At 34.8% G+C, this 26,992-nt stretch overlaps 1 protein-coding gene across 1 annotated transcript; it reads left to right on the forward strand.

Annotated features, from left to right (window-relative positions):
- The first annotated feature begins 1,324 nt into the window (after nucleotides 1–1,324).
- LOC148941850 (uncharacterized) lies at nucleotides 1,325–13,150 on the forward strand. Its single transcript, XM_089103032.1, has 3 exons — nucleotides 1,325–1,468; nucleotides 8,045–8,376; nucleotides 12,897–13,150. The coding sequence occupies exons 1-3, from the start codon at nucleotides 1,330–1,332 to the stop codon at nucleotides 12,939–12,941; spliced, it is 516 nt and encodes a 171-aa protein (XP_088959158.1). The 5' UTR covers nucleotides 1,325–1,329; the 3' UTR covers nucleotides 12,942–13,150.
- Nucleotides 13,151–26,992: the final 13,842 nt, after the last annotated feature.

Genomic DNA, 26,992 nt, shown 5'->3' on the forward strand with positions numbered 1-26,992 from the left:
ATAAATTGATAAATATCTAATATATTGGTTGACCCAACAAGCAACTTTTTGGGTCAACCAATTTTGAATGAATTTTGTGTTAGTGTAGCTGTCTGAGCTTATAAACTGGGTTGCCTGTCTAAGACTTCAGGCAGGTAGACCCTATGCCATTTGTTTGCACACAAGGCCAGGCAACTTTTCAGTCAACCAATTTTCAATTAATTTTGTTTTAGTGTAACTGTCTTGGCTTATAGATTGGGTTTTCTGACTGAGGACTGCAAGTCCAGGTGGCTTAGTGGTCATGTTAATCCTAAAACTTGGTCAAAATGCCTTAGACTCTAGGTGGATAGGCCTACTTGGAAAGTCTACTTGAATTACAATAGAGATGACTAAGATTTTTGGGCTGACTTACAACAGACAATGTCTATGGAACTTGCTGATGAAGAAGCATCCTAAGCCTAATTCTCCTAGCCACATAAATTCTCAGGTAGGTTGACTAAGTTTTAGGATTGATATGTGACCACCAAGTTGCCTGAACTGCAATTGGAACTATGAAAAGCCATCTGTATGACTTTGTTGTTTTCTCTATGCATCAGTGGGGTAATGTAATTTCTTTTGTATGACATTTTAGTGGATCATATATTAAATAAGAAAACCAAAAAGCATTCTGTATAACTTTATTCATGTTTCTTCTATAATAATTTGAGGTTTAAAAAGTCATAGCCCACAGAAGACTTTATATCATTCTCCATGTTTACAGGAAACACAATATTGCCTATTGTTTTGATTTTATAGTGCTTTGTATATAAGAGTAAATGACAATATTTGTTGCTTAGAGTAGGCCTATAAAGAACCAATGACTTTAACAGTCAAACAGTGCTCACCCAAGTAATTTGTATTTCTAATATAAAAAAAGCATAAAAGGTATATGCTACTATTATATAGTAACTATGAGGTAGATTTATATCAAAATATTCAAGCAAATCACACAGCCTACTACGTGTCTTACCTTAGCCTATATAAGGTAGGCTATCAGTGGAAGTCATTAGGTCTGCAAAACTACCAATAGGGTAGCTTATATATTGATACTTTCTTTTAGAATCATTAATGTTTACCTTTACACTTCTTCATGGTTAAAAGATCCTGAAATGCCAAAAATCCTAGTAACATCAAGATAGGTCTAGTCTAGCACTCTAGCCAAGCTCTTTTCAAGAAGCATTCTTTAAAAGTATTTTTCAAAGAAAAGAGCTTTGCCGAACTAGGTTCCGATTTCTGTTTTACCAGAACATACAAGGAAACAACACTTTCTAAGGCTATATGCTGATTTATTATTTTTTTGGTCATTTTCTGATGTTTAACAGCACACGTTCTTTATTTTTGAAATTGGCCACGAACTTTCGTATTGGAATACATTATGTAAACAGGCGATCTTTCTCCTTAAAAAATGAATTATCGGTTTTTCACACTAATTTAAGACGTATATGGCTGTGTAAGTTTGCACTTGGTTTTTATTTCCTTATTAGAAAAATTAACTGGGTTTTCTTGCACACAAGACATTCATTGAAGTCTTAAAGTACCAAGGACACCTAAAATGAAATTATTCCGTATATGAAAGGGGCTGTCCCCTCCTCAACGCCTCGCTCTTTACGCTAAAGTTTGACTCTGTCTCACAACTTTATTTTTTAAAACAATAAAAAACTTTAGCGTAAAGAGCGAGGCGTTGAGGAGGGGACAGCCCCTTTCATATACGGAATAATTTCTGTTCGTTTCAAGTTTTAATGTCGCTCCTTACTTTCAGTTTAAAAAACTTGTTTTTTTTATTTAATTAAACTTAAGATCAGTAGAAACAGAAGCCTACAATAATTCAAACTCAAAACGACCAGAAGTTATTATTAAAGAATGAAAAAGGAAAGGAGAATAATTGGTATGGCGGTAACACTGCATATAAATTTATATGAATGTATATATAGTGGGCTGTAATAATGCAAAAGGTAAATATATCATTGGTTTAAGAATGGAAAGAAAGACAAGGAATAAATTTACGACGATAATCAAGTAAAAAATAAGTTTTATTTGAACAATGCCATAAAGCAATGACAATTGATTATGATGTTTGGTGCTTCGCTTTGATATTTCAGTTTTAAAAGTTTTAGTTTTAAAAGGTCTAAAAAGTTTTAGTTTTAAAAAGTTTTAAAAGTTTCAGTTTTAAAAGGTCTGCCCATTTCATACGAAAACATTGATTGAAAACAAAACTAGTTTTATCTTCAGAAATAGATCTATAATCCGAATTTGGACCTGCAAAGGCTTCAACATTTATTCCTTCCTTCCCTATTTTTAAGGTATAAACAATTATATTGGTAGTAGCCTACTTCTTCTGGTCTCAGCCAGTCAGACATGATGAAAAGCACAGACTCCCCCGTACCATCTGTAACACAGTTGGCAACCAACCAATATCTTGAGCATCTTTTTGCTTTAATTTGTACCTCAGCCGTAATAAAGGAGTCAAATAGCCACATGTGCCTCAGTAGCAGTACAATATGCCAACCCCTGGTCTAGTCCATCATGTTTCCAAGAGCAAAAAATACCCTGGGGCTAGAATAGTTAAAATATACAAAAAAGATCCATTTTATTTTTCAGAAACGGAATCGTTTCCATCCTTATATATCTGAACTGTGTCCAGACTATTTCCTGGACAGTTTTCTGGACACCAATCTATTTCGACAACAATCAACAATCCCTTTTAAATAACGAGGCTGAAAAGAAGCATAGTGGACAGATCACTCTTTACTAAGTCAACACTATTAATTTTGATATGACAATCCGATGTGTTTTAATATTTCCAATGTGACTTTAATATTTTGCCATCCTAACTTCTGAAGAAAGAGTTTGGCTTTGCCAAACAGGTAGGTTTTTATCATTGAAATATTAATCGAAAATTTTTTTTTTTAAAGCAAAATTTTTCACTCCTACATAACATACCTTACCGTCAGTTCTAAGGATATGAGTAGGCTAGACAGGGAAGGGGACTACCAGCCATAAAGAATGTAAAGACGTCGGTGCCTCGAACTCTGCAGCCTCCGCGCCTAATGATGTACACAAGTATCCCTAAAACTTCTGAGCGGGATACCAGGGTCATACACTTGTGGTCCGTGGAAGGTTAAAAATATGCACCTACTCAGAAGTCACAAGTCGCAAGCAGTAGCCTAGTGGTAGTTACAGTTAGTAGTAGTTGCAAGTAGTAGTGGTAGTCACAGTTAGTAGTAGTCGAAAGTAGTCAGTAGAACTTCTAACTAGCAGTAGCAGTTGCAAGTAGTTGCACTCACAATTAGCAGTAGTATTTGCAGCTAGTAGTAGTAGCCAATACGAAGATAGCAGTAGTATGAATGTGTAGCAACAGTAGCAGCACCATTCTTTAGTAGTACTCTGCATAGTGTTATTTGGGTTAGTTCAACATCCCACTCAACATGCCCTGAAATTTTCATCTTAATACCTTTAACCATTCCTGAAATATTGCTTAAACGCCAATTTGGCTACCCCAGGGGATCTTTTTATAGCAAACGGAAAATTTTTTTTATATTTCTAATATTATAAAAAAATTTGTTACCTCGATTTTTTTTTTTTGTGTTCTTTTGGTGGGGGGGGGGGTAACTAAAAATGGAAGGGAAAGTAGTTGATTACCTTCTTATCCCTTTCGAATCTTAAATCGGTCACTAGAATTTTTAATTTCTGATCGAAAGAGCCTCTCGGAAGTTTTTACGACCACCCTTTCCATATAAAGTAACTGGAAAAAATCAAGGATAAACAAATAATTAATATATTGAAGGCTACTGGTTCTTTTGTCATATAGCCACAACACTCCGAGAACTTGCATCGTGAACATGAGCAATAACCAGTTTTCAAAGTGTTTATACCAGACAATTAGCGGTACTTTTCCATTATATGGGACTTTATAGGGAAACCAGTCACGAAAAACCCCCTTTTTGACGGGTAAATTCAAGACATCGCTATACAGTAATGCAATGCTTAGCGTGGTTTTAAATGTGTTTACCATATTTAGACTTTTTTTTTTTTTGTTTTATGGAGGAGAACCGGTGTCTCTGTTAGGTTACGTATTTAATATATGCTATGCTTTACCCCCCCCCCCTAATTTGCAAATATATAGCGCAAATTTGTTTATAAACTATTATATATAAATCCTATTTTATTTTATTTCATCAGCAATAAAAAAAACTTTACTTTTTAGAAAGGCCCATATAATGGGACATAACACAATTAGCTTCGGCTCGGTGGGACTACATTGTAGCTATATTTTAAATAAATATTTAATTGGTATTTTGGTTAGGTTAGTTTAGGTTACGTATTTAATATAATGCGCTCTGGGCGGCCCCCTTCCATAATTATTTGTTGTAGTTTCCATAATTTGGTTACTAAACTATTATATTTTCACCATATTTTGTTTTATTTCATTAGCATTAACCAAACTTCACTTCTCGACAGAACTTAAGTGTGGTGGCTAAAGGACATATGTACCAAAATCCCTAAAATTCAAGGTATTTCAAAATATTAAATTTTTGTAGTTTATTGTTTATTTTCCTTAGTTGAACAGTCCCTCTAGACCCCCTCAAATGACGTCTGCGCTAACCTACGTCCCTCCAAGCCGCTATCTCGTTTTACATACATGCTTCATATGTACTTTTACCTAGTGCAATGCCCTTTGCAAATCATCGAAATATAGCTGGAAGCGTAATATATCAGTTTACCCTCTTTCAATATTCAAACCTTGCTTCAATATAGATAAGATATATTTCATTCGGTTGCAATTTTGAACATCTTTCAGATAACGTATTTTTCCAGTTGAATCTTAGTCGATAGACAGTCAGGTTCGAACGATAAGGAACAAAGTAAGTGATTTCTGTTTTAATGGTATATGACCTTGTATTTCGGTTGAAAAACAGCTTTATTAAACATTTCTAGGTAAAAGTCTACTTTTGGGTTTCTTGGAAAGGGATTCGGTTAGGAAAATGAAACTTGTACCACGGGATTGTACCACACGTGGCAGGAAACTGCGAGGCATGCAACGCTTTGAGATGTGCACCCAGTGGCAGAAAGTGTGAAACCCCGAGGTGGTTTATAATTTGACTTGCGTTCCTGATAACTACAAATCTGGACAAGAATTAAAAATATTACTGAATCACTTGGATATCAATTTAGATATCATAAAGATAAAATGCTTTCTGCTTGCAGTAGACTTCTGAGAGTAAGAAATAAAAACCTACCAGATCAGCTAGTATTGAAGATTTTAGAATGTAGGGTATTCTTCTAACAAGAACTTGCAATAGCCCGTCTGTAAAAGAACTAATTGTTGTGCCAAAATTCGTATTATCCGCTTTATTCCTTAGTGGAGGGGTATTAATATCCCCTTCTTTTCTCTTTTGATTCAATAAGTTTACAGATTGTTTAAAATAGAAATTTCTTTTTTTTTCTAATTATATCAATGTAATATATTTCTTTTTCTTTTATGGCGAACTTTTCTCTCCATACGCATAAAATGTTGTAACAATGTTAAAATGTTATATGCCATGCTAATTTTTTCCCTAACTTCGGAATATACCAACTAGCCACAACAAATATTGTCTTTCCCTGTTTACCCCAATTCTCACCGAAAAATTACATTGGCTTTTACATGTACCCCTGAATAATACAATCTTCCTTTGCTATCTATTATACAAGCACTTGTAATGATCAACCAAAAATAAGTTGAAGCAAGTTTTCTTCATAAAACTTCAATTGACTGTGATAATAAAAGGAATCCCATGACAACCTTGTCATTTATATATAGTTTTGATAAGTAACCTAAGAATATCGGGAAAGTCAATTAAAGTCAAATACTCACTAGTTTAGGTAAAATGAGGGTATGAAAAATCAAGCAATAGGTTATGAAATTGTAAATAAACAAAGCCGAAGGATTCTAAGCAGGGCTGCCTTCTTTTGGTTTGCTAGTAATAGGAGCTGACGTTTGAATAATTCCAAATCTGCTAGCCAATAATCTATATTGTATATAATCTTTGTCAAAAAATGTATTTTATTTAAATATTGTTTTTTGCTTCTTACAAAGACACTAGACACAGAATTTAATTTTGAATGAACCCTTAAACATCTCTATTTTACTTTAGTGCCCGATTAGTGACAGAAAAAAAAGAATAAAAAAGAAGACACATCGCTGGTTCACATGGGAAAAATTTCAAAGTAGGGGACGGTAATGCTCCTAACGGGTGGGTCTCGACTCGGGTGACTCCAGTGTTGTAGCTTTCATTTCAATTCGACACCATTTTTATTGGCTTTCATGCCATTTCCTGAAATTCCCGTAAATTCGTTTTTGCAATAAACTCTTACCACTAAGATTAATTAAAATCATGGAAACCGTTCCTGAATTTTGCTTCAGGGAGGCTATAATTTTGTCATGGAGAGGGAGCCGAATATAAAAAAACTAAAATTAACTCATTTTTGAGAATGCTAGTTTCTGACAAATCCTTGCGTGGAATGAAATTCACCCCCCCCCTCTTTGATCATCGAGCAGAAATGCTCTGTAGCAAAAACGGCATTGGGAATTCGTAGAAAAAAAAGAAAAAAGTTGCACTTTACATTTCATTAGTGTCATAGTTTAATGTGCTAAACATTGATCTTTAATTGGCATTGAGTATTGAATTGGCATTCCTTGTCTCATACCCATGTTGAACTTCAGTAAATCTAATTGAGAAACATAAAGGTAGCAGGTTATTCAAACTTTTAAACATGAATAATGCCGTGTAAAACTTAACTAGGCCGAACAGTGGCAGAATCTTACTACCGTCGTAATGCGTTCGAACCGAGCCAGAGCCTTACATTCCAGATAAAACACGAATAGCTTTATTTTATAGAACTCTCAGTGGCATTAGATAAGTATTAAAAGTCGTTGACCATAGACTTACACAATATAACAAATACGGATGAACTAGCGAGAAATACAGTATTCTTAAAATTTTAGGAGGGAAAATAAGCTTCAGTTTGCCGCAGCATTCCAAAATTCCTGGCGAATTTAGTACACAATGATTCAATATGAGGTTTAAACGCAAGACACTCATCGACTTGGACACCAAGATATTGGACTTATCTATGTCTCTGTTGATATCCACTTTCTAGTTGAATACCATGGATGCAAGGATAATAATTAGCACTTCTTCCAAATAGAACAAATTTACTTTTACTATGATTCAAACCTAATTTATTTACGCGCACCATCTTTCAATACAAATCATCCCTGTATTTAACAGCAGAAATACATCTACCTCATTAACAGCTGCCACTGAATACTGTGTGTCATCAGCGAAGTTCGGCAATATAATCTTTGACTATCTTTTAAGGCAGGCATTCAGATTATTAATGTAGATTAAAAACAACACGGCGCCAAATACAGAACCCTGTGGTACTCCACATCTCGCATTCATATAATCAGAATGAACACTTCCATTTGTGGATGATAGTGCTACGTTTCAAAAAGTATAGCTAATACAGTAAAACTTAATTTCATATTTGGATTCAGCATCCCAACAATAACATGAATTAGCTTAAAAAACCTTGTCCAATTAACCTGTCTATTTATATTTGTTTTTAGATTAATAGTTAATTAAATTTGGTTCATCAGATGCATTCGTGAATCTGTAGTTGCAAAAGCTAAGTTTAAAATCTTCAGGGACTGAACAGTGCCAGTAACAGAGCAGATAGCTAAAAGCAAGCTAGCTCAAAGAATTGACATTACAGTTCTTCCCAGATAAGTTGTAATTCGCTCAATTGAATTTCTTGATGCAAGTTAGCTATCATGGCTGACACAAATAAGTAAAACAAAAGGCAACTTGGGTTTGATCCAAATCATTCTGATGAGTTTTTGCCCCCACAATCGAATTGGAGTCATCCGTGGATTTCTGGTAAGGGCTACATTGTACTCACCTACAAATCTAAGTTATGTCTCTTCTTGTTGACTATGAACGATATTACCTCTAGTTTTTAAGGGTTATTTTTTTTATTTTAGACCGCCAGAACATGGGACGAAGAACTCTGTTTGTAATGTTGATAACATTGCAAACAGGCTTGATGGAAATTGTACCGGAATTGTACCTACCGAAATATCAATTGCAATCAGAATATTCCAACCTATTGGTAGTAAACAAAAACACACAAACACCTAAAATCTTGTGTATAATTGAAGCTGATGAAAGTTCCAAGGCAAATTTACGCGAAGACTTTGGTCATTTTGCCTTGAAAACTACGGAAAATGGAGAACTGGCGTTGGTATTGACAAAATCATTGGAGTCAGAACTTACAGTCACATACCAACTTCTGGTTACCGCCATCAGTGAACAGGTAGTATCTTCATATAAAAGAAATCATAAGATAAATAGTGTATAAAACTACATATATTGGTACTGTATGGATCTTTATCCGCATATTCTATGTATTAACCCCTTTTAACCAATTGAATCGTTTTCTTTTAATAGCTTAATAGCTTTTAATAGCTTAATAGTTTTATAAGATAAATAGTGTATAAAACTACATATGTTGGTACTGTATGGACCTTTATCCGCATATTCTATGTATTAACCCCTTTTAACCAATTGAATAGTTTTCTTTTAATAGCTTTAATAGGTTTCTTAATAGTTTTTTTTACCTTGTGTAAAAATTGTGTTTTTTGTCAGTGCTATTTTACGTAAGCTCTCCTATAAAATATTACGATTATGACGTCATTTGTCATCTTTTTTACGAAAAGTTTTTTGTCAAAAAAGTTTTGATTTTAAATTTTGTGTTTTGTTAATTGAAAAAAGTGAGTATATTTAGCAAAGTGCTTTAAAACGAGCCCTTAAATAGTTTTCTGTGACGCCCCAGTGCCTTGGTATCTGCAAAGAAGAAAAAAAAGATGCTATCCATGCAAAAGAAAATTGATGAAATGGTATCCGACTGCCTGAAAAGACACTTGAAAAAATCAGCCAATTGTATTATTTTTCTTGTAATACGACTATTGAAAGACTTATTATGCTACTTAAAACACAAAAATACATTTTGACTATCAATTGTAGTCAGTAAAGGAAAGAAACTATCCAATTTCTGGATTTGGAAAATCCAGAAAGTGGAAAATCTTATGACAACCTAAAGACTTTTTCTAGTCATTTCAAATACAATACAATGTCTTCTGAAAAAAGACTGATATTGCGTTTTTTCGATTTTTTGGTAAAATATAGCTCATTTCTTCATATTGGAAAGCTCCTTATATGGAAGAATATTAAGTTGATTTTTCTTTATTTTTAATTTGCAGTTGTTTTTTATTGAGCATGGATGGAAAGCTTCAGCATTTTTAAGTTTTTCTGTACGATAATCCAGATTTTGGTTTACTATTCATATATTAGACAAAAAATTTTCACTACTTTTAATAAAAGTTTTATTACGAAGCTTTGAATGGATTTCTATGAGGGGAAAATGTTCATATATTTGGTTTGAAAATTAATCTAATCTTCGTATTTTATATGGTTAACATGATAGGGTTAACAGGATCCCATCACTTCAAAACTCTTAGTATGCACAAATATTAAGCAACCATTCCTCTCACCATGCCTAGAAAGTCTCAACTTCAGCCCTTTAAACATTCCTGATGTATCAAAGATGCACCCTTTTAACAACTTTTGCTCTATACATTGTCTTTTGCTTTATTTAAACTTCCAAAATCAATATACCCTGATAGTCTTAGCTGAATAGCCTTAATTTAACTGTGATATCACAGTTGTTTCTTCTGGATAAAATTCAAAACACATTGCGTATTTTCGTCTAGTTTGACATACCTGAAAACATATCCTGAAGTTCTTGTGTAGTAGCTTTATCTTTCACTGAAATGTTCTAGAGACAAACTTTAGTTATCTGGATAGGCATAGTTTCTCTTTATCTAGTTTTGCAGCCCTTTCAACGTCCTCTGTGAGTCTCATATTATTGCACAATACTCTTTCTGAACTAATGTATATCTACTATTTCGACAGCCGGGATGTGCTGAAACTCTTTTGATTTAGTCAAATTTCAGCAATAGTAGTTGTCGAAGTAGAAGTATTAGTAAACGCAATAGCGGTAGTAGCAGCAAAAGTAGTAGAAGTAGTAGTGATAATAGCAACAATAGTTGTGGTAGTAATAATAGCAATAATGACAGCAGTAGTAAGGCTAGTAGCAGTAGCAGTAGCAGCAGCAGTGGTAGTAGTGGTAATAGTAGTGGTTAAAACAATTTTTACAAAACACTCGATTGTGAGCATTATTCAAAACATTATCTAAAACTTGTTCGTGTAAAGACAGGTAATGAGCTATATTAAGCCTAAGAAAGACATAAATATATCTTCATCTCGTATTAAAATATTTGAAATTATCTCTACAGGTAATACTGTGTGAATCCTTTCACTTCTCACCCTCTGTGTATTGATCCCTTTTAAGCAATTTCGTTTCTTTTAATAATTTGGATTGATCAATCACAAACAAAATGTTTTAAGGTTGCCCTTACTATCAGGGCTAAAATTTTGTAGCGTGTTATAAACTGAGGCTTTGGGTAAGAATCGGTACTCAGAATTCAGTGACAACTGATATTTATTATAAAAGAAGATAAAAAGGATAATATTCTAATTTTAATTATTTTGAATACTTCTAAGCCTCTTCTAGGTCTGTTGTCTATAGTCTATTTGTTCAATCCACAAATGTTTACCGAAAAGAAAAGGATTAAGTTAATTCTAAGCTATTTACGGGCGTATTTTTCCGTTTTTAATCAATTTTAACTAGATTATGCATCCTTTAATTTATAACAAAAATCCCCAGGGTTATCTGACTATCAGAAAGATTCAAAACTCTTTAAAAATCTATCGAAAACCCTCAAAGGAGTATTTTCACCCTGACTCCAATTTCAGTTTAAATGGCTAAAATGTAAGTATTAAATTAATTCAAAGTAGGATCTTGATTTAGCTCAAGCGACAGAAATCTCTCTGATGTTTGTTACTTTATTTTAGTGTTATTCTCAAAGTAAATTTATGCAGGCTAGTAGTAGTTTTTTTTATCCTAATCCATAATGAAAACATTTACTCATATTCCTTGGTTCCGAGGCAAAACTACCCCGATTTGTCTCTCATCCGTAAGCTATATTCATTTTGCTACTTGATCCGTTTAGTCATCTGCCCCTGCTCTCTAAGCCAATCAACAACTGTTTGTTGAAAGGTAGTTTTTTCCAATATTTCATGGCCTTGCATTCCTTTTTGTTTTATACCCAAAACTGGTATAAAATAGGTCTTCAAATATTTATCACGGGTTCAAAATCCGTTCGATTCTTGGACAAAGGAGTGTCACTACTAGATTTATGATTAATTACGTAAAGTGAAGTTATGTTCAAAATTCAAGCTAATTTGAAATTGTCACTATATTTTTGATCTATTGAACCGAAAGGGAATCCCAAATTTTACTGAAATTGAGTTACCAAATTACACAAAATTAAGGCCTCCTTACAATGCTTAGCTTTTGTTTGATTTATAGGGTATTAGCTCATTTTATTGTCTGTCACCGCATCTAGTCAGTGTACTTCTTATGTGGATGAACAGTTACGTAAGTTAATTTGTAAAGACATCCATTTAGCAAAAGAAAAGTAAAATTTTTATGCAAATAAAAGCTGCATTAACTTAAAAAACGATCAGAAATTAAATAAAAAAAACAAGTTTTTTTAACTGAAAGTAATGAGCGACATTAAAACTTAAAACGAACAGAAATTATTCCGTACATGAAAGGGGCTGTCCCCTACTCAACGCTTCACTCTTTACGCTAAAGTTTGACTCTCTCAAAACTCTACTTTCTAAAACAATAAAAAACTTTAGCGTAAAGAGCGGGTCGTTGAGGAGGGGACAGTCCCTTTCATATACGGAATAATTTCTGTTCGTTTTAAGTTTTAATGTCGCTCCTTACTATCAGTTTAAAAAACTTGTTTTTTTTATTTAATATTTAAAAAGGGCGAGGTATTCATATTTAAATATTTAAAAAGGGCGAGGTATTGACTAGGGAGCGAACACCCTCATATACGTGATAATTTCTTTTCGTTTTAAGTTTTAGTGTTGCTCCTTACTTTCAGTTGAAAAAACTTGTTTTTTTAAATTTAGTATATAAAAAGAGAAAGAAAAAAAAAACACCTGTCTGTAACACTTACAGAATTGACAGAATTGGCAAAGCTCAGACATGTGTGCAGTAGTGTTTTTCAATGGGAGGGGAGGGGGGGGTGAATAGGAAACACGGGATAGATCAGTGCTACCTATGGAAAAAAGTCATTTCCTATAGGGGTCAAGGTGGGGGACTGAAATTTCCCTTTAATAGGTTTTTGACAGCTGATTCCCATGGTATACTTTTCATTTTCATCTGCCATTTTCGAGGGATGACATGCTTGTCATTCAACAGGCTCTGTGGCCAAATTGAAAAAAATATGACAATATTTTTTTTTTAAAAGACCTTTTCAACCTTACTTGATGCTTGAGAATGCTTAAACAAGCAACAATTCTTACCCCTTCCCTCGATTAAGAAAGATCATGGAAAATAGAATATAAATCTAAAAAAAATCTGATTATGTATTTTTAGTAACCTCTTCCACGAGGAACGTTTTAGAGAACTTAAAATTTTAGGCTTTCGTTTTGAAGCTGTTAAACCAATTTAAAATATAGGATACCCTCCCTCACCTGAAAATGAGAAATATCCATGAACATGGATATCAATGAAAATTAGAATAATTTGTTTCTTTGTATTTTCGTGCATTTTTCGACGACGAGAATTTTAGAGAGGTTATAATTTTAGGTATTTTAGGTATATTCAATGTTTTATTTTCTTTGTTTCTTTTTCAGGTTTTTGCCGATCAGTCTATTTGCCTCTTATTTCCTATGATTTGAGTTATAGAAGGCTTCAATTAAACACAATCACAGGAAATAATAGCATAGACTACTTGGAACTACTAAATTTCACTGAACATAATCACTACTACTGGACATAATTCCCTGCAAAATCTTCAAAATTCGCTTCACAAGAACAAGAACCAGCTCCACCTACTTTTTGTAGACCTTTTTTAAGTAAATATTTGGAAAATTACATGCGTATGAACTTATTGGCTCCACAGGCAAAGCGCTTTTACTGCTAAAAAGGGCCGTGCTTCTTACGTCATCTTTCAATCTATGATGCAAGTGGCCGGGCATAAGTTTCTTATTTGGGTGTTCTTTTCTAGAAGTGAAAATGGCCTGAAAATGGACAGACACTTTTTTCTTATCAATTTTAAACTTATATTCCTAAGTCCCTGGAGCTAGGAACCCCGACACACAATAGCTAATTAAAAAAAAAAAATTTGTTCCCCCAACGAAGGCCAAATTTTTCTTCTAAGCAGCTTGGAGCAATTTACCCAATTAAGTTCCTGGACCAAGGGGGAAATATTGTATAAAAGACGATTTAGGGCCAAGGGTCATCTAAAAATGCGCCAGAAATCTTAGTTTTGACTGGTTTGAAACTTATTATTAAAATTCCTTGCTACGAAGATTATTTTGAAAGTTTGAAAATTAATAGCTTAATCAGTAAGGTTATTACACCTTCAGGCTCCTCTATTTCATCATCCTTATTTAAGGAAAGGGAATTACAAGCTTTTGGTTAAAAATAAAACACCGACGAAACTAGTAATCCAAGAAAAAAAAACTGAATCGGTGGATTACCACTTAGTAAAACACTGGGACAGGACACTTCGGTTGAGCAAGACAGTTCAACTATGACAACTCAGAAGGTATTAATCCAACTCAGACAACTCTGAAAGCCACCTAGATAATATACTCCCTTCTTTTAATGGATACTTTCAACTATAGGGTAGAAAGTTTACCATTGACAAGCATATTCAACCTTGCTTAGACCAGAATCATGCACGGATTCTCAATTTTAATCTTCTGCTTTACAAAACTTGGATTTAAGTTCCTCCTCTTAAAATAAATCTGATTTACCGTTTGACCTTTTCTTTCTGTCCAATTTGTTTCTTAAGCTCACAAGTTTCTCGACTTTTGTAAGACGCTCTTTACTCTCTTCACTTAAACAAACAGTGGAAATCCAAGCTTTTTCTTATATGAAAGTTATTTTGCCGTATCTGACTTTAAAAAATCTTCCTTTTATAAAAAAAAATTACTTATTTATAAAATTAAAAAACTTTGAGAACCTTATTTCAGTTTTGCCCTTAACCTGCAAAATGAAAGTCGTGCAACATGCCGGATTTTGAATTAACCATAGCTGACTTTTGAATTCTAAAATCGACCTACATTGAAGTTCCTTTTCATTGCCACTGTTTTCTAGGTTAATACATTACTGCTGTTATTATTCGGACCTCTTCTTCAGAAAGTCAGACAAATTTTTCAAGGTATCTATAAGTCACCATAAATTATTTTGGTTAATATTTGGGCCAGTCTTCTTATAAATAACAACATAACCATTTTGATTTTTCAGTTCGATGATGCTATTGGGAAATGCCATAAGATGTTTTGTGTAAGACCAAACATGTACGCAAAAGTTTATTACAAAACGGTCCTACATTTCTAAAGGGATGAGGGAAGGGGGAGACAAGGCACTGATCCAAAGAAACAATAATTGATAAACTATGCCTTAGAACCTCCTGTGCCTCCAGAGGTGCTTAGGGCATCCAAGAACAGTCGCTAGGCATCTCTCATTACTGCGGCCGCCCAGACATCTTCCCATTCAGGTTGGATTGAGGTTTCCGACGTCAGCCCAGTAGCTGCGTCGTAGGGTATTTTTGGGGCGTCCTCTTCTTCTGGTACCAAGTGGCTGCCACTGAAGGACGAGTTACGGTAGTCGAGTTTCGGATATGCGGATCACATGACCAAGGTATCTCCACTTCCTATATTTGATCACCTTGGTTACCAGTGGCTGAGAAGTCTTCTGTCGTATAGTAGCGTTTGTTACTTTTTGGAGCCAGTGGATATTTAGAATGCTCCTTAAGGGGTGACCGGTGTCGACGCACAAAAAGCATACAATTCAACTTGGATAATAGATGGCTTCGAAAATTAACGGGTTTTAAAAGTAATGACGTACATTTATTAAGGCAGTGTTTTCATGTCTCTCTGTTAAGGGCCGTTACTTCGCTGAATAATTTCCGCTTTACCGATTCTGATTTTTTTTTTCCAGAAAATTAAAAAGCATAGAGATTACTTAATCTAGTGGCAAGAATCTGTAACATTTTAGCAAGAATCTAACATTTAGCAAACTCTTACAGATGACTAGTTGTCATCAAGTATGTGTGGGTTGACTTCTAGTAAGAGAGCATGAATTGGTTGAAGTTTTCAAATGAATAGATTGGAGCAAATGTTTCTATGCAAAAGGCCTTGTACCTTGAAGGAGGAAAATAAAAAGAATGAGTCAGAGGTGATTTTAAATAAACTGGTAATTTTAAGAAATGGGGTTCATTTTGATTGAGGAAAATTTTATACGCGGGGAGAATTTTTCTGAAGGGGAACCGTCTGAGAAGGGAATTAGCTGACACAATAAATACTTGAGTAGCTAAAATAAACTTTTGTTAAAAACCTAATTCGAAACTTGATTTTTCATTGGGTTTGCCCAACTCGTTAAAAACTGAAGCATTTTCTCAGAAGCGAGGCCGTATTGAGAGGTGGTTTAACTCCTCTGGAATTTTTGTCAGACTCGTAAAAACTCAACCAAAATATATATATAAACAAATTTTGATGTTTTTTTGTCCCCCCCCCCAAAAAAAAAGGAAACCAAACAGATCATGTATTGCTTAGAAGTCATTCAATAAATTTTATGTTCCCCCCTATCCGGGGGGTAATTTCTTCAAAATCCTGGGGGGGGGGGTGGTAAAGTTGGAGCCAATTTTCCCGAATCAAATTAAAATGAAAGTGAAAACTGAGAAATGATCCATATATTACCGTAAAGACAAAAATATACTAAAGGAAACTGCCTGTTTCTCTGGATACTTGTATTTTGCAGGCTTATCTTAGTGACAAGATTTTTTGCAGAAACTAAATTTCAGCTGGGCGGGCAAACTGAGGTCTAGGGGGGGGGGGGGGGAAATAGGGTGTAGAGGGACCAGTTGCCGCTCCTGTCCCATAGCAAATTACGCCCCTGCCTTCGATCCGTTAAGAAATGGCTTACAGATTTTGGTAATTGGCGGTACTTCTAAGCACCTTAATTACCTTTTTGAGCCTTGACTAAATCCTGGTCTGTATTTTCTTCTTTCGTGACAGAAGCAATTGTACTCCTTACGAAATCGCGCATCGTTCTGTACATGAAGGGGTTAGAAAATTCATAAAGATGGGGCTTTCCTTTTATCTTTTGGCCCAGACTGACCTCCAAAATAGATAATTTTTTTTTATTTCAAAGAAACTCCTACCACGGTTTTAGCATTATCTAGACAGGATAATTTCAATGACAAGGACAGCTAAGAAGTATAAATTTATTTCCAGTATATAGTAATAACATACATATGTATAAATGCATTCGTTTTCAGCATTTGAGACTTTTTTAGTGTACGCAGTAAATAAACATTAATTCCGAATTACATTATCTTTGAAGCCATGTATGCAGTTTTATTTACCCGTCAACTCGTTTAGAAATGGCTCTCGGATTGCCATATTATGAGATCTTCTTCCGTCCAGAATTTAGGGTAATAAAGCTTCCATATATAATTTTGATCTAGCCCTTATGCTACCATTGCTGAAACATAAAACAAAAAACTCAAATACAAGAAGTCCTCAAACCGCAAACAAATTCCTTTTTTTTTCATTTGCCTGCCTCTATGGTAGGCCTACCCTATTTCTGTAGCTAAATTCGGTACTTGTGCACTGTCTGGTACCCACCGCTATAACTGTATCAAATAAACCAGACACGAAACCCGACAAACGGGTATTTGCAATAGAGAAATGGAATGCAAAGTGTGGTTTCCATTGCGTTTACAATATTTAAACTGTTGTTTTTTGTGGTTTAGGGGTGGGGGGGGGCGGTAATTTGGTTAGGTTACGTATTTAATATATGCTATGCTGTAACAAAACCCCCCCCCCCACCCCCCAACGTGCAAATATTTAGCCCAAATTTGTTTCTAAACTACTATATATTCATCCCATTTTTTTTATTAGCATTAACCAAACTTGACTTCTTTTGTGGGTACCATATTATGCACAAGTACCCTAAATTCTTAGACCTTGTAATAACCAATATTTAGATTTTCCCGATATGACACTAAACAGAATTTTAATCTATGACAAAAAAGGGGAGGGCGTTTGGTCAAGATAAAAAAATCACACTTCTTGTGTGATCGCACACAAGAAGTGTGCCCTCATCATCAACAATTCTGTTTTAACTTTAGAGCAAAAGTATTGCAGATTGGGAGTCAGTTAAAGAGAGAATACTTTCAGACTCTAAACAATAACCTATAAAAGATCTAGGGCTAGGTGGATGGTACACAGTTCAGAAGAAAAAATAAAGGATCCCACTGGAAGGAGACTAGCCCGAGGAAGATCCAGGGATGGAATACATGAAGCTACTCCACCTCTCTTGCCATGGCCAGATTCATCTGTATAAATTTGTCTCTAAATAGAGTAATTTTTTTAAATTTGTTTTGAAAAAATAGTTTTCACCACATGAAGATATGGAATCAGGTTTTTATTTATAGGAATAAGATCATATTGACATTATGGTCTGCCTATCTCCTCTGGAGGGTGTACCAGCACATAAGGCTGATTAAGAAAAACTTTACTACAGCTTTTTGTGAAGCATCCCATTATGAAGCACAAATCATTTAAAAAACCAGTCTTATAGTTTGACTCCGTGAACTTAAACAAGTCACTTAAAATATATGGTTGCTAAGAGAATGAAAACAAATCTGATATGAACTAAGAAAAAGGGCTTATATTTATTAAAAATATAGATAATACCTAGAGCAGAATCTTGAAAAATGGATCTGCAACAAAAAAAATGCGTGCACAACAAAAAGAAAAAATGCACAAGAAAGTTGGGTTATCGAAACTGAGAGCACAATTTTGCATTCAACCTACAAAAAATTCAATTTTAACCCTTTGGACCGCATTTATTTCTTGATGACAAATATTTTTTTTTCAGTTCGAAACTTGTTGACACTATTTTTTTATTATTTTTAGATATTTTTCCAAACACCCATTTCTTACCATTCATTCCACAGCAAAATGGGATCTCCAGATCACGTCAGTCTATTAACTACCGAAAACACATTTGCTGAAAATTATTATTGTATTAAAAGAATGATGCTTTACAACAGCTTATCATCCAAAATTAATATTTATTCAAACATTTTAACTTTACTTTGTGTGATACTCAAGAAACCAAATTTTTTCCTTGTTGCAGCATAGAAAAACCCCACAAGATCGACAATAACTGTTTGGACGAGATTCCTTCTTTTTACTTGCGCAGATTTCACAACGAGACATGGAGCGTTCAGCTGACCAGACTGGTAAATGTGTTCCAGCATTACCTAGACGAACATCATCCGGTAAACTGAAAGCTCCCTTCCTTCTTTTCATGTTCTGATTTCTATCAGTCACTACAGGAGATCCGGAAAGAGGGCGTCCCCTTGTCGTTTCAATAGGTGGCTTCAAGGATAACTGTATTAGGCCTCTGGCTAATCTTCTTCTAAAGTCTATCAGTGGGATTTTTTCCCCTTCTGGCTTCATTACTTGATAAGAAGCATATGCGTTTGTGATGGTCATGTCCAAGAGACCAAAGAACAACTTATGCCACCACTTATAGCACTTTCGATTGTATCCGTAAATTCCACGCAACATGTCAGCCTGATCGACCCCTCCCATGTATTTGTTATAATCGCTGACCATTTTTGGACAAGTTAAGGCCAATTCGGTTCCGTCTTTTTTCTTCATAGCAATTTTTATCATCTCAGTTGAGTGCCAATTGGATACTAAAAAGACGCTTTTATTGTCTCCACTTTAATGCAGCAAATTCTCGCTGAAAGAATCACACATCTGAATCACCTCTCTCCCTCTTATTGTACCATGAAAGCTTATGTACTTTATTTATTGTGTTACTTTTTGTCCCACACGCACGAATACCTTTTTTTCTAGTAGCGAAATAATCAAATTGAAGTGAAATAATTGTCAATATACACCATGTCGTGTTTGTACGCGAGGAGGTCAGTTAACTCGACAATTACTCTCCCTTCTAGTCCTAATTGCGCCTTTACGGATGCTTGTTCTTTCTTTCCTGGATGGATTTCAAATCTATAAATATAGGCAGACACAAATATTAAGCACCAGATTTTATATCTTCGGTTTATGGGTATAAAAGGGTTATATTGCTTCATACTGGATCTACCCTTAAATAATATCATACTCTCATCAACTGAGAGAGCCTCTGCCTCATTCCAAGCACCTGAGAACTATGTGTTCAGCTTTTCAATCAACGGTCGAATCTTGAATAGCTTGTCCTTACACCCTTCGGGTATTGCATGGTTGTTATTGAGATGGATAAATCGTCGAATTTGGCAAAATCTGTTTCTAGTCATGCTCTTACATATAGCTGTAACCTGTACATCTTCAAAGCTCTTCCGGTACATTTTCATGTCTGGGACTGTATGGTATGACATGATTATGTTGATGCGTTGGAAACCCAAGAGTTCAGTCCCAGTTAAGGTCTTGAAGATCTTGTCAGAATCCAATTTATCTATCTTTTGCTGGGAGTACAGGTTAGTTTGCTCAACAGTCTGATCTAGTAACTTCCTGTTCCACAACCGAAGGAAGAATTTTGTTGGTGTGCTACAATCTTCAAAGAAGTCACATTTTGGTCCACTTTCTTCCGAAAAAGTTCCTATAGTTGGGGCTGCCAAAATTCGCTGCTTCAATTTGGGTAAAAGAATATCTAAAGAAGAATTTTTGTTTGCAGTTTTCATGGCAATAGAAGATATATATGACAGCTGAAGATCTAACAGCTCTTATGGTAAGCTTTGCAGGGCTCCTATCAAACTTAGTACCAACTGGAATGGCCAGTGGTATGGTTTGAGCTCGGCTGTTTTGGAGCAATTTGGAGTTAGGTGCTGCTGTATTACTTTTTGGTTCTTCAGAACCAATATCTGGTATTAAAACTGCATCCAGCACTTCAATGCTGAGGCCAGACTCAGGAAAGACGCCTTGATCATCGGAGAGGTCGCAATCTGAATCTAAATCTGTGTCCGAGTCATAGTCAGAAGGCAATTCGTCTAGTAAAGTTGAAAGATTTTCTGCGGCTATTTTCTTCTTCATGTTCTGAAAAAAGACATTCTGTAACTAAACACAAGGGATGCATACAGGTTCTACTAGTCTATCTTGTACAAGGTAAGAAACCCTTTTAAAAATGTACACAAAAATTAACGTAAGGTAATGCATGACATTGTAAATTGATTTTAAGAGATAATATTAATAAATGACATTAATAAGATAGAGAAATATATAGGGAAATATTAATATAAAAAAATAAGCTTAATAAATAATAATATGTAAATATATCTAAACATTAAAAATAAAGAAATAATGAATAAATATAAAAAGTGCAGCAGTAAACAACAAAATAATATAGGGAAATAATAATAAAGACGAAAAAGTTATTAAAAACAACATTAATGAATTATAAAACAAAAAACAAGATTTTCTAAGCAAAGGATTCTCCTGCAAAATGGCAGACTCATGAAAATTGAGGAGGGAAAAGGGGCTCAATATATTTCTAATAAATGAAATGCCAATAAAGTTAATTTTACCAAGAATATACAAAACAGGTAACAATAAAAATCTAACGCGGTGACAGATCCAGGAGAGGGGGGCGCGCGCCCCCCTAAACAGGTCGAAAGTCGGTTAATTTAATTACTAAAAGCAGGTGTCCGTTAATTAAACTTGCTCCCAATGCTAATGCAAGTTTGACTCATCAACCTCTTTTGCGCCCCCCCCCCTCAACAACCCGGGCTCCACCACTGATTTCAGGGGACAGACAAATGCGTGGTGAGTTTCCCTCCGCCCCATCTACTATTGCTCTAGTATCTTGCTATATATTAGCTAGTTTTAAAAGATCTTATGTCACTAATTGCACGAAAACAGATCAAAAACACACTTCACTTATTAAGTACTGTTACTGACTAACGGGACCTTGTGGTCCCAGAAGAATATAGTTCTTTTATCCCAAACCCTAAGAAAAATGACCCGACTTCATGTAACGCACTCTAAAAATCAGCTTCTATTAAATGCGGAAAAAAAATTGCATTTACTTACATATATCACAACAACCAAAATGCTTAATTGTAAAATAAGATATTTTACTTTCTAACTTTGATATGTATGACAAATTTACTGATCATGTCACACAATTTTTATTCAATTTGTACTGGTGAAAGATGTATTAATCTAATCGTCTCTGAAAGTACTATTGGACAGCAATTATAATATCTCATTATTTTCAATCCGAGATGCCAAATCCAGCTTTTATTCAGCCGGGACCTGTAAATCCCGTCGGTCCCGAAAGGGTTAATAGATTACCTATCCATTAGAAATCTTCTAACACAATTAAAAAAAAGTAGCACCATGGAAAAAAAAATTATAAAAAAAAAACGGAGAAAACTAAAAATTTTTGCCATAAAACGATTTTACCTAATTATGGCATACGATACATTACACATGCACATCAGATTTACCAAAACAAATTACAACAGTTTTTCATGAAGCATACCTTTATTAAGCTTTTATTCAACTAACACAAATGATGAAAATAGGCTAACTGTTCAACACTCGTAAACCGAAATAAATCATTTTAAAATGTTGTTCCATAATATCAAAAATTCTTACGATCGCAAAAAAGTAGCTTGCACTGGTCGTAAAAGCACAAATAAAAATAAGTGTACAAACTTGAACAATTTGTCTGTATTACAAAAAAAGACAATGACCCCAAAAAATAAATGCAGAACAAAGATGCAACTAAGTTAATACTCAGTCTAGCATCCATCCAACAAAATTTATTTTAATAAATCGACGATCAAATCGGAATCCGAAGAAATATGGAAATTTTCCTTGAAATGTCATGGAAAAAAGGTTAAAACATCATGAATTCCATCACAAATTAACTACAGAGACTTATTTTGTAAGCTTCTAATGCTAAGTACAAATTGCAAGGCTTATTCATAGATTTTTGTCTTATTTAAACTTGAATCAAATAGTTTGTGGTAATGAACTGCAAGTAAGGAGCAACGCTGCTTAATTTTTACCGAAACCAAAACATCAGAATTCTTGTGTCAATATTTATATCAAAAGAATCGGCTTATTATGCTGATAGTTAGTGTTACCCATCAAAAGCTACAAGCCTCAGAAAATTTGCCTGGTTTCTAAAACAGGGGGAGAAACACCCCTGAAAAGTCAAGAGATCTTAATGAAAATCATATTATCACGTTCTGCGTATCCGAGAACCCTGTTGTAGTAGTTCCAAGCTCCCTTCTGCAAAAATGTGAAATTTTGTATTTTTTTTTTGCAAGAAGAAAGATCACGGATACGTGTCTATTTGTTGTTATTTTTTTTTGTTTTCCCAAGGGGTTATTGTATCGAACCAATAGCCCTATATTATTGGAAAAGGACTTATTCCGATTGAAATTAAAAGTTCTAGTGCCCATTTAAAGTGACCAAAAAGATTGGAGCGCAATTAGCCCTCCCCCCCTGACATTCATCACCCCTTTTCCCCTAAATGGTTCGATCAAAATTGTGAGATATAATGCCCTAACCATGGAGAGAATATGGCCCCCATAGCCCCTGGGGATGCATCTTTAAGTTATAAAATTTGCCCATTGTTTACGAATAGTATTTTTTAGTGCAAAGTTGGCATAAATTTTTCGGGTGAGGGTGGGGTGGTGAATTGTCTGCTCAGGGGATTCACCACAGGTAAAATTTTTCATGAGGTGAAAATTTTCCGAGGGGGGAGGGGGTGAAATTTTCTGAGGAAATTTCATACTTGGGAAATTTTCCAAAATCCTCTGCGAAATTCTTTTTATTGTCTTACTTTCCCTTTGTCGAGTAAATTTTAAGGATGGAGATGTTAAGGGCAATTGTCCGGGGTAAATTTTTCACCCGGATTGAATTGTCTAGAGGATCTATCTGTGAGAAGGGGGAATTTTTCCGTGGAGGTGGAGCCGGATTTCTTGGCACTATTTCAAAAACCACCAGAAATTAAACTATAAAAAAATTATTTTTTTTTACTGAAATTAAGCAGCAACAATAAAGCTTAAAAGGAACAGAAATTTTTACTTATATTACTCGGGTTTTCCCTATCTTTAAAATCTCACTCTTTACAATAAAGTTAATAACGAATCATGACATACAAGGTTAATTTAATTATAAATTTTAATTATAAAGTTAATAACGACTCATGAAACACAAGGGTCATTTAATTAGAACAATAGAAATATTTTTTTAAAGTGCTAAAAAACTTTAGGGGGAAGAACGAGGTATTGAGGAGGGGGCGACCCCCTTCGTGTACGTTGAATTTCTGTCCGTTGTAAGTTTTAACGTTGCTCCTTAATTTCCCTTGAAAAAACTTCAGTTAAAAACGATAGTAAATGTTCAAATAGGGATAAATCCTTTTAATAGATGTGAGAGTTTCTACTGATGACTGTCACTGTAAATGTGACAGAAGTATCCAGTATTTTTTGTTAATTATTACTGTCTATTAAAACGATTTATCCCTTTTTGAACTTTTATTTATCGTCAAGGAAAGTCAGTGTGGTATTCGCAATTATCTACTTGGTTTTATTGTTATTTTGTTTTTTATTTTTATATTTAATTCGTATAGTAGCAATTATTTGTCTGTCGTGAGTGTTAATACTGTTCAAATTCTTTTTATAAAAACGGCTCTCGTATTTTCATATTTATCGGTAATCTTGCGTCAACTATTTCTGGCAGTATTGCTTCAAAATATTAGCATTATTTTCTGCCAGAATTCTTTGTCACGATTGATTTTCTCAATAAGCGGATCGCCTTTGCAGAACAAAATAACAAAATAGCCAGAATCTATGTTACAACACTCTAATTTGCATTTTTATTTTGTAGAAATAATTATGTGACCTTTTAAGCTGTAATGTGCAATTATTTTTGTTTTCAAGACAAATATTTTTTTGGGATAGCCTCCATTCTTCTATATTTAAACTTTTGGCACTGAAAGGACATTTCACTTCCAAAACCGCCGTATCACCAGACAAAAAAGTGGCTATTTCATCAGGACTGGCGGCAAAATATCCGTATTTAATATGAACAAAAAGTCCTGTAGGATTCACTTTGCAGTCCATCTTTTTCACAAAAGCCGATATAGCGATTTGTTCGTACATTTGACCATGTTCCATTGCTTTTGTCTGGCGGTTTTGGGATAAAGCAGTTGGCGCACTAACGGTGCAACTGTCTTTGTCCGTCTTTTACAAATTATTCCAGCCACTGACGCAGTTATCCTATTTTTTCTGTATTCTAGCCATCTGTTGTCAATAAAATTTATTTGAAGTCGTATTGCTTCTTCTATTTCATACTAAGTTAGTACACTGAACAGGGTCCAGAAAACCATTGTTAGCATCCTCAAGAGAGTCAGGGTCTAAATCTGGAATACATTCTTTTGGGCCGTAGTTTTTGTCGGATTTCAAAACTGTATACTTAATGGGTTCTGCAAACAAAGGTATATTTGATTGCCTCTTCAGGTTTCTTTTGGCTCTTCGGTCCCGCTGCTCTCCATTTCGATAAACAACACGGCTTATTGTAGATCCTAAACTTCTGCTAAAAATATGCAAACGGCCCGAATGTCCCTTAGACTATTTTATGCCCGCAGCGGTAACACGCGTTGTGTATCGGGCTCTTTTTGTCACCATTATATTTTTTCCCCCGATAAGCTTAGCAACTATGCTCATAAAATACTCTGCAAGGTTGCTAGTACTGTTTCCGATGATAAATCGATGATATCTAGTTAAAATGTCAAAGGCTGAATGCATATGACTAAGAAAAATATTGCTTGGGGCACCTTCTTCGCTGAATTCAACAATTTTTCCTGCCATTTTGCAGCATTCTGGGCACTGTCTATGATCACTGCGAAAGAAATGCAATGGTATCGCTTTCAGATCATTTACAAAGTCTTTGACCCCTTTCCCTTCTTTGGTTGTGCGTGCAATTGCGTTTCTTGCAAAGTCGCACATTTTCTTTATTTTTAAACCACTAAGAAGCCTCCTGCATTCGGGGTTTCTTTTTGCTTCATGTACAGCCTCTTTTTTAGGCACTTACATGCATGGTTGGCACACTCAATTTTTCGACATATCTACTGTACGGTACTTTGGCTGTAAGCTCTGCATGGGTGCTAGAGTCACCATCAGCGATAAATCTAACATATTTTAAAGAGTGCATAGTTGGAGCGATTCGAAATGCCTCGACTGAAATATCAGATTCCATACTTGTGCTTGGTCCCTGCCAGTTCATAAAACACGTATTGGTCAGGAAGCAAACTGTTTTCATGCCTGCGATGCTTCATACAAATGCAACAGTATTTTTATCTAATACCAACATATCGAAGCTTTTTTAAATAAAATCCAATGACGACTCCACAACCAGACAACGCGGAAAAACTATTGCCATACCTTCTAGTGCATTACCCACCATCAACTTTAATACAAGTCTCCACTGAACCATGTAATTTGGTTTTTTCGTCTGCTTTAATAGCCGCTCTGCGCTCAATCTTGCCATTGTTCAGTAAATATTGATGAAGTGTTTTTTCCAAGTTCTCACCAATGTCCGTTTCATATTTTTTAAAACCTTTTTGTGAAATACAGTTTAAACCAACAGTAGAAAAAAGCTCCTGAATTTGGGCAAGACTCATACCAGTGTTTATTGCACCAACTACTGCTTCTTTGTTAACGTTTATTGTCCCTGTGCTGATCTTTCGTCCTTTGGCTACTCTTTCTGTAGTAAAATTGGTTCTTTTTTGCCTTTTTTCATTCTGTTTTTCTTCTGGCTGTAAATCTGATTCCAAACTATGTGATTGGCGAGATGGTTTCGATGTCTTTTTCGGTGCTGGTGGCATTTCAGTGTGTAAAGTAACCTTTTTACTGCACGATTCACATTTGAAAATGAAACGTGAACGTAATTCAGCCCTGAACTCTCTGTCGAACATCATATTTGCGATAAGTTGTATGTCTTGGCACCTGAAAGTAGTAATCTATCTAGTACTTTCAAGCGTATATTCAAGCGTACATTCATGCCTACAAGAATATACAGTGTGGTTTCACGTGGACATTGCAAAAAAGCCGGCAAACCTTTGCTTATAAAGTGGTCAAACACGTTTTGAGAGTATAGTCAAGGTTGTATAAGACAACCAGACTGGTTTTTGAGGCAACACCCATTTTTTAGGGCTAATCAGAGACAGCGGAGGTTATTCTATATACGATAACTTGATTGGTGATTGGATTCAAATAAAAGGAGTGATTTTCATTGCAATTCATATTAGTAAGAGAATTGAATTCAGAGAGAATAGTTTATTTGAGAGGATATTAGTAGAGAAAATGAGTGGTGCATTTACATTATTGGAGATTGATGGTGAAGCCGCCAGCAGCAAAGATATACGAGTACCAGACGTGGCTGTAGAAATAACAGAAGGCTGTGAACTTTGCCTTGAATGCGATGACATGCATTCTAGATACGTGATATCCTTAAGCAAATTTAAGTTGGAGGAGCAATTATTTTTTTCTGCGAAACTTAATTTTGTGCATATAAATAGACTTCAGGCAGCATTAGATGCGCTACTGAAATACATTGATGAGAACAAAATGCATCAGTGAATATTATTGTTGTAATTATGCTCCATAAAATTGTTTCTAAATCAAAGGTATTTTTCTTTCTATAGTAGACTAGCGTATATTTTTTAATATTCTGGTTAGTCTGTA

This window comes from Artemia sp. Qi Xiang Cuo, chromosome 17, assembly GCF_049724085.1.
Source record: "Artemia sp. Qi Xiang Cuo chromosome 17, ASM4972408v1, whole genome shotgun sequence".
Lineage (NCBI taxonomy): Eukaryota > Metazoa > Arthropoda > Branchiopoda > Anostraca > Artemiidae > Artemia > Artemia sp. Qi Xiang Cuo.

What these genes read in the sequence shown, in the direction of transcription:
- LOC148941850 (XM_089103032.1), top strand. Translation starts at nt 1,330, where the DNA reads ATGTTTAACAGCACACGTTCTTTATTTTTGAAATTGGCCACGAACTTT. An exon ending in TTTAAGACGTATATGGCTGT is followed by an intron (nt 1,469 to 8,044) that starts GTAAGTTTGCAC and finishes TTTTTATTTTAG; the next exon opens with ACCGCCAGAACATGGGACGA. An exon ending in TTACCGCCATCAGTGAACAG is followed by an intron (nt 8,377 to 12,896) that starts GTAGTATCTTCA and finishes TTTCTTTTTCAG; the next exon opens with GTTTTTGCCGATCAGTCTAT.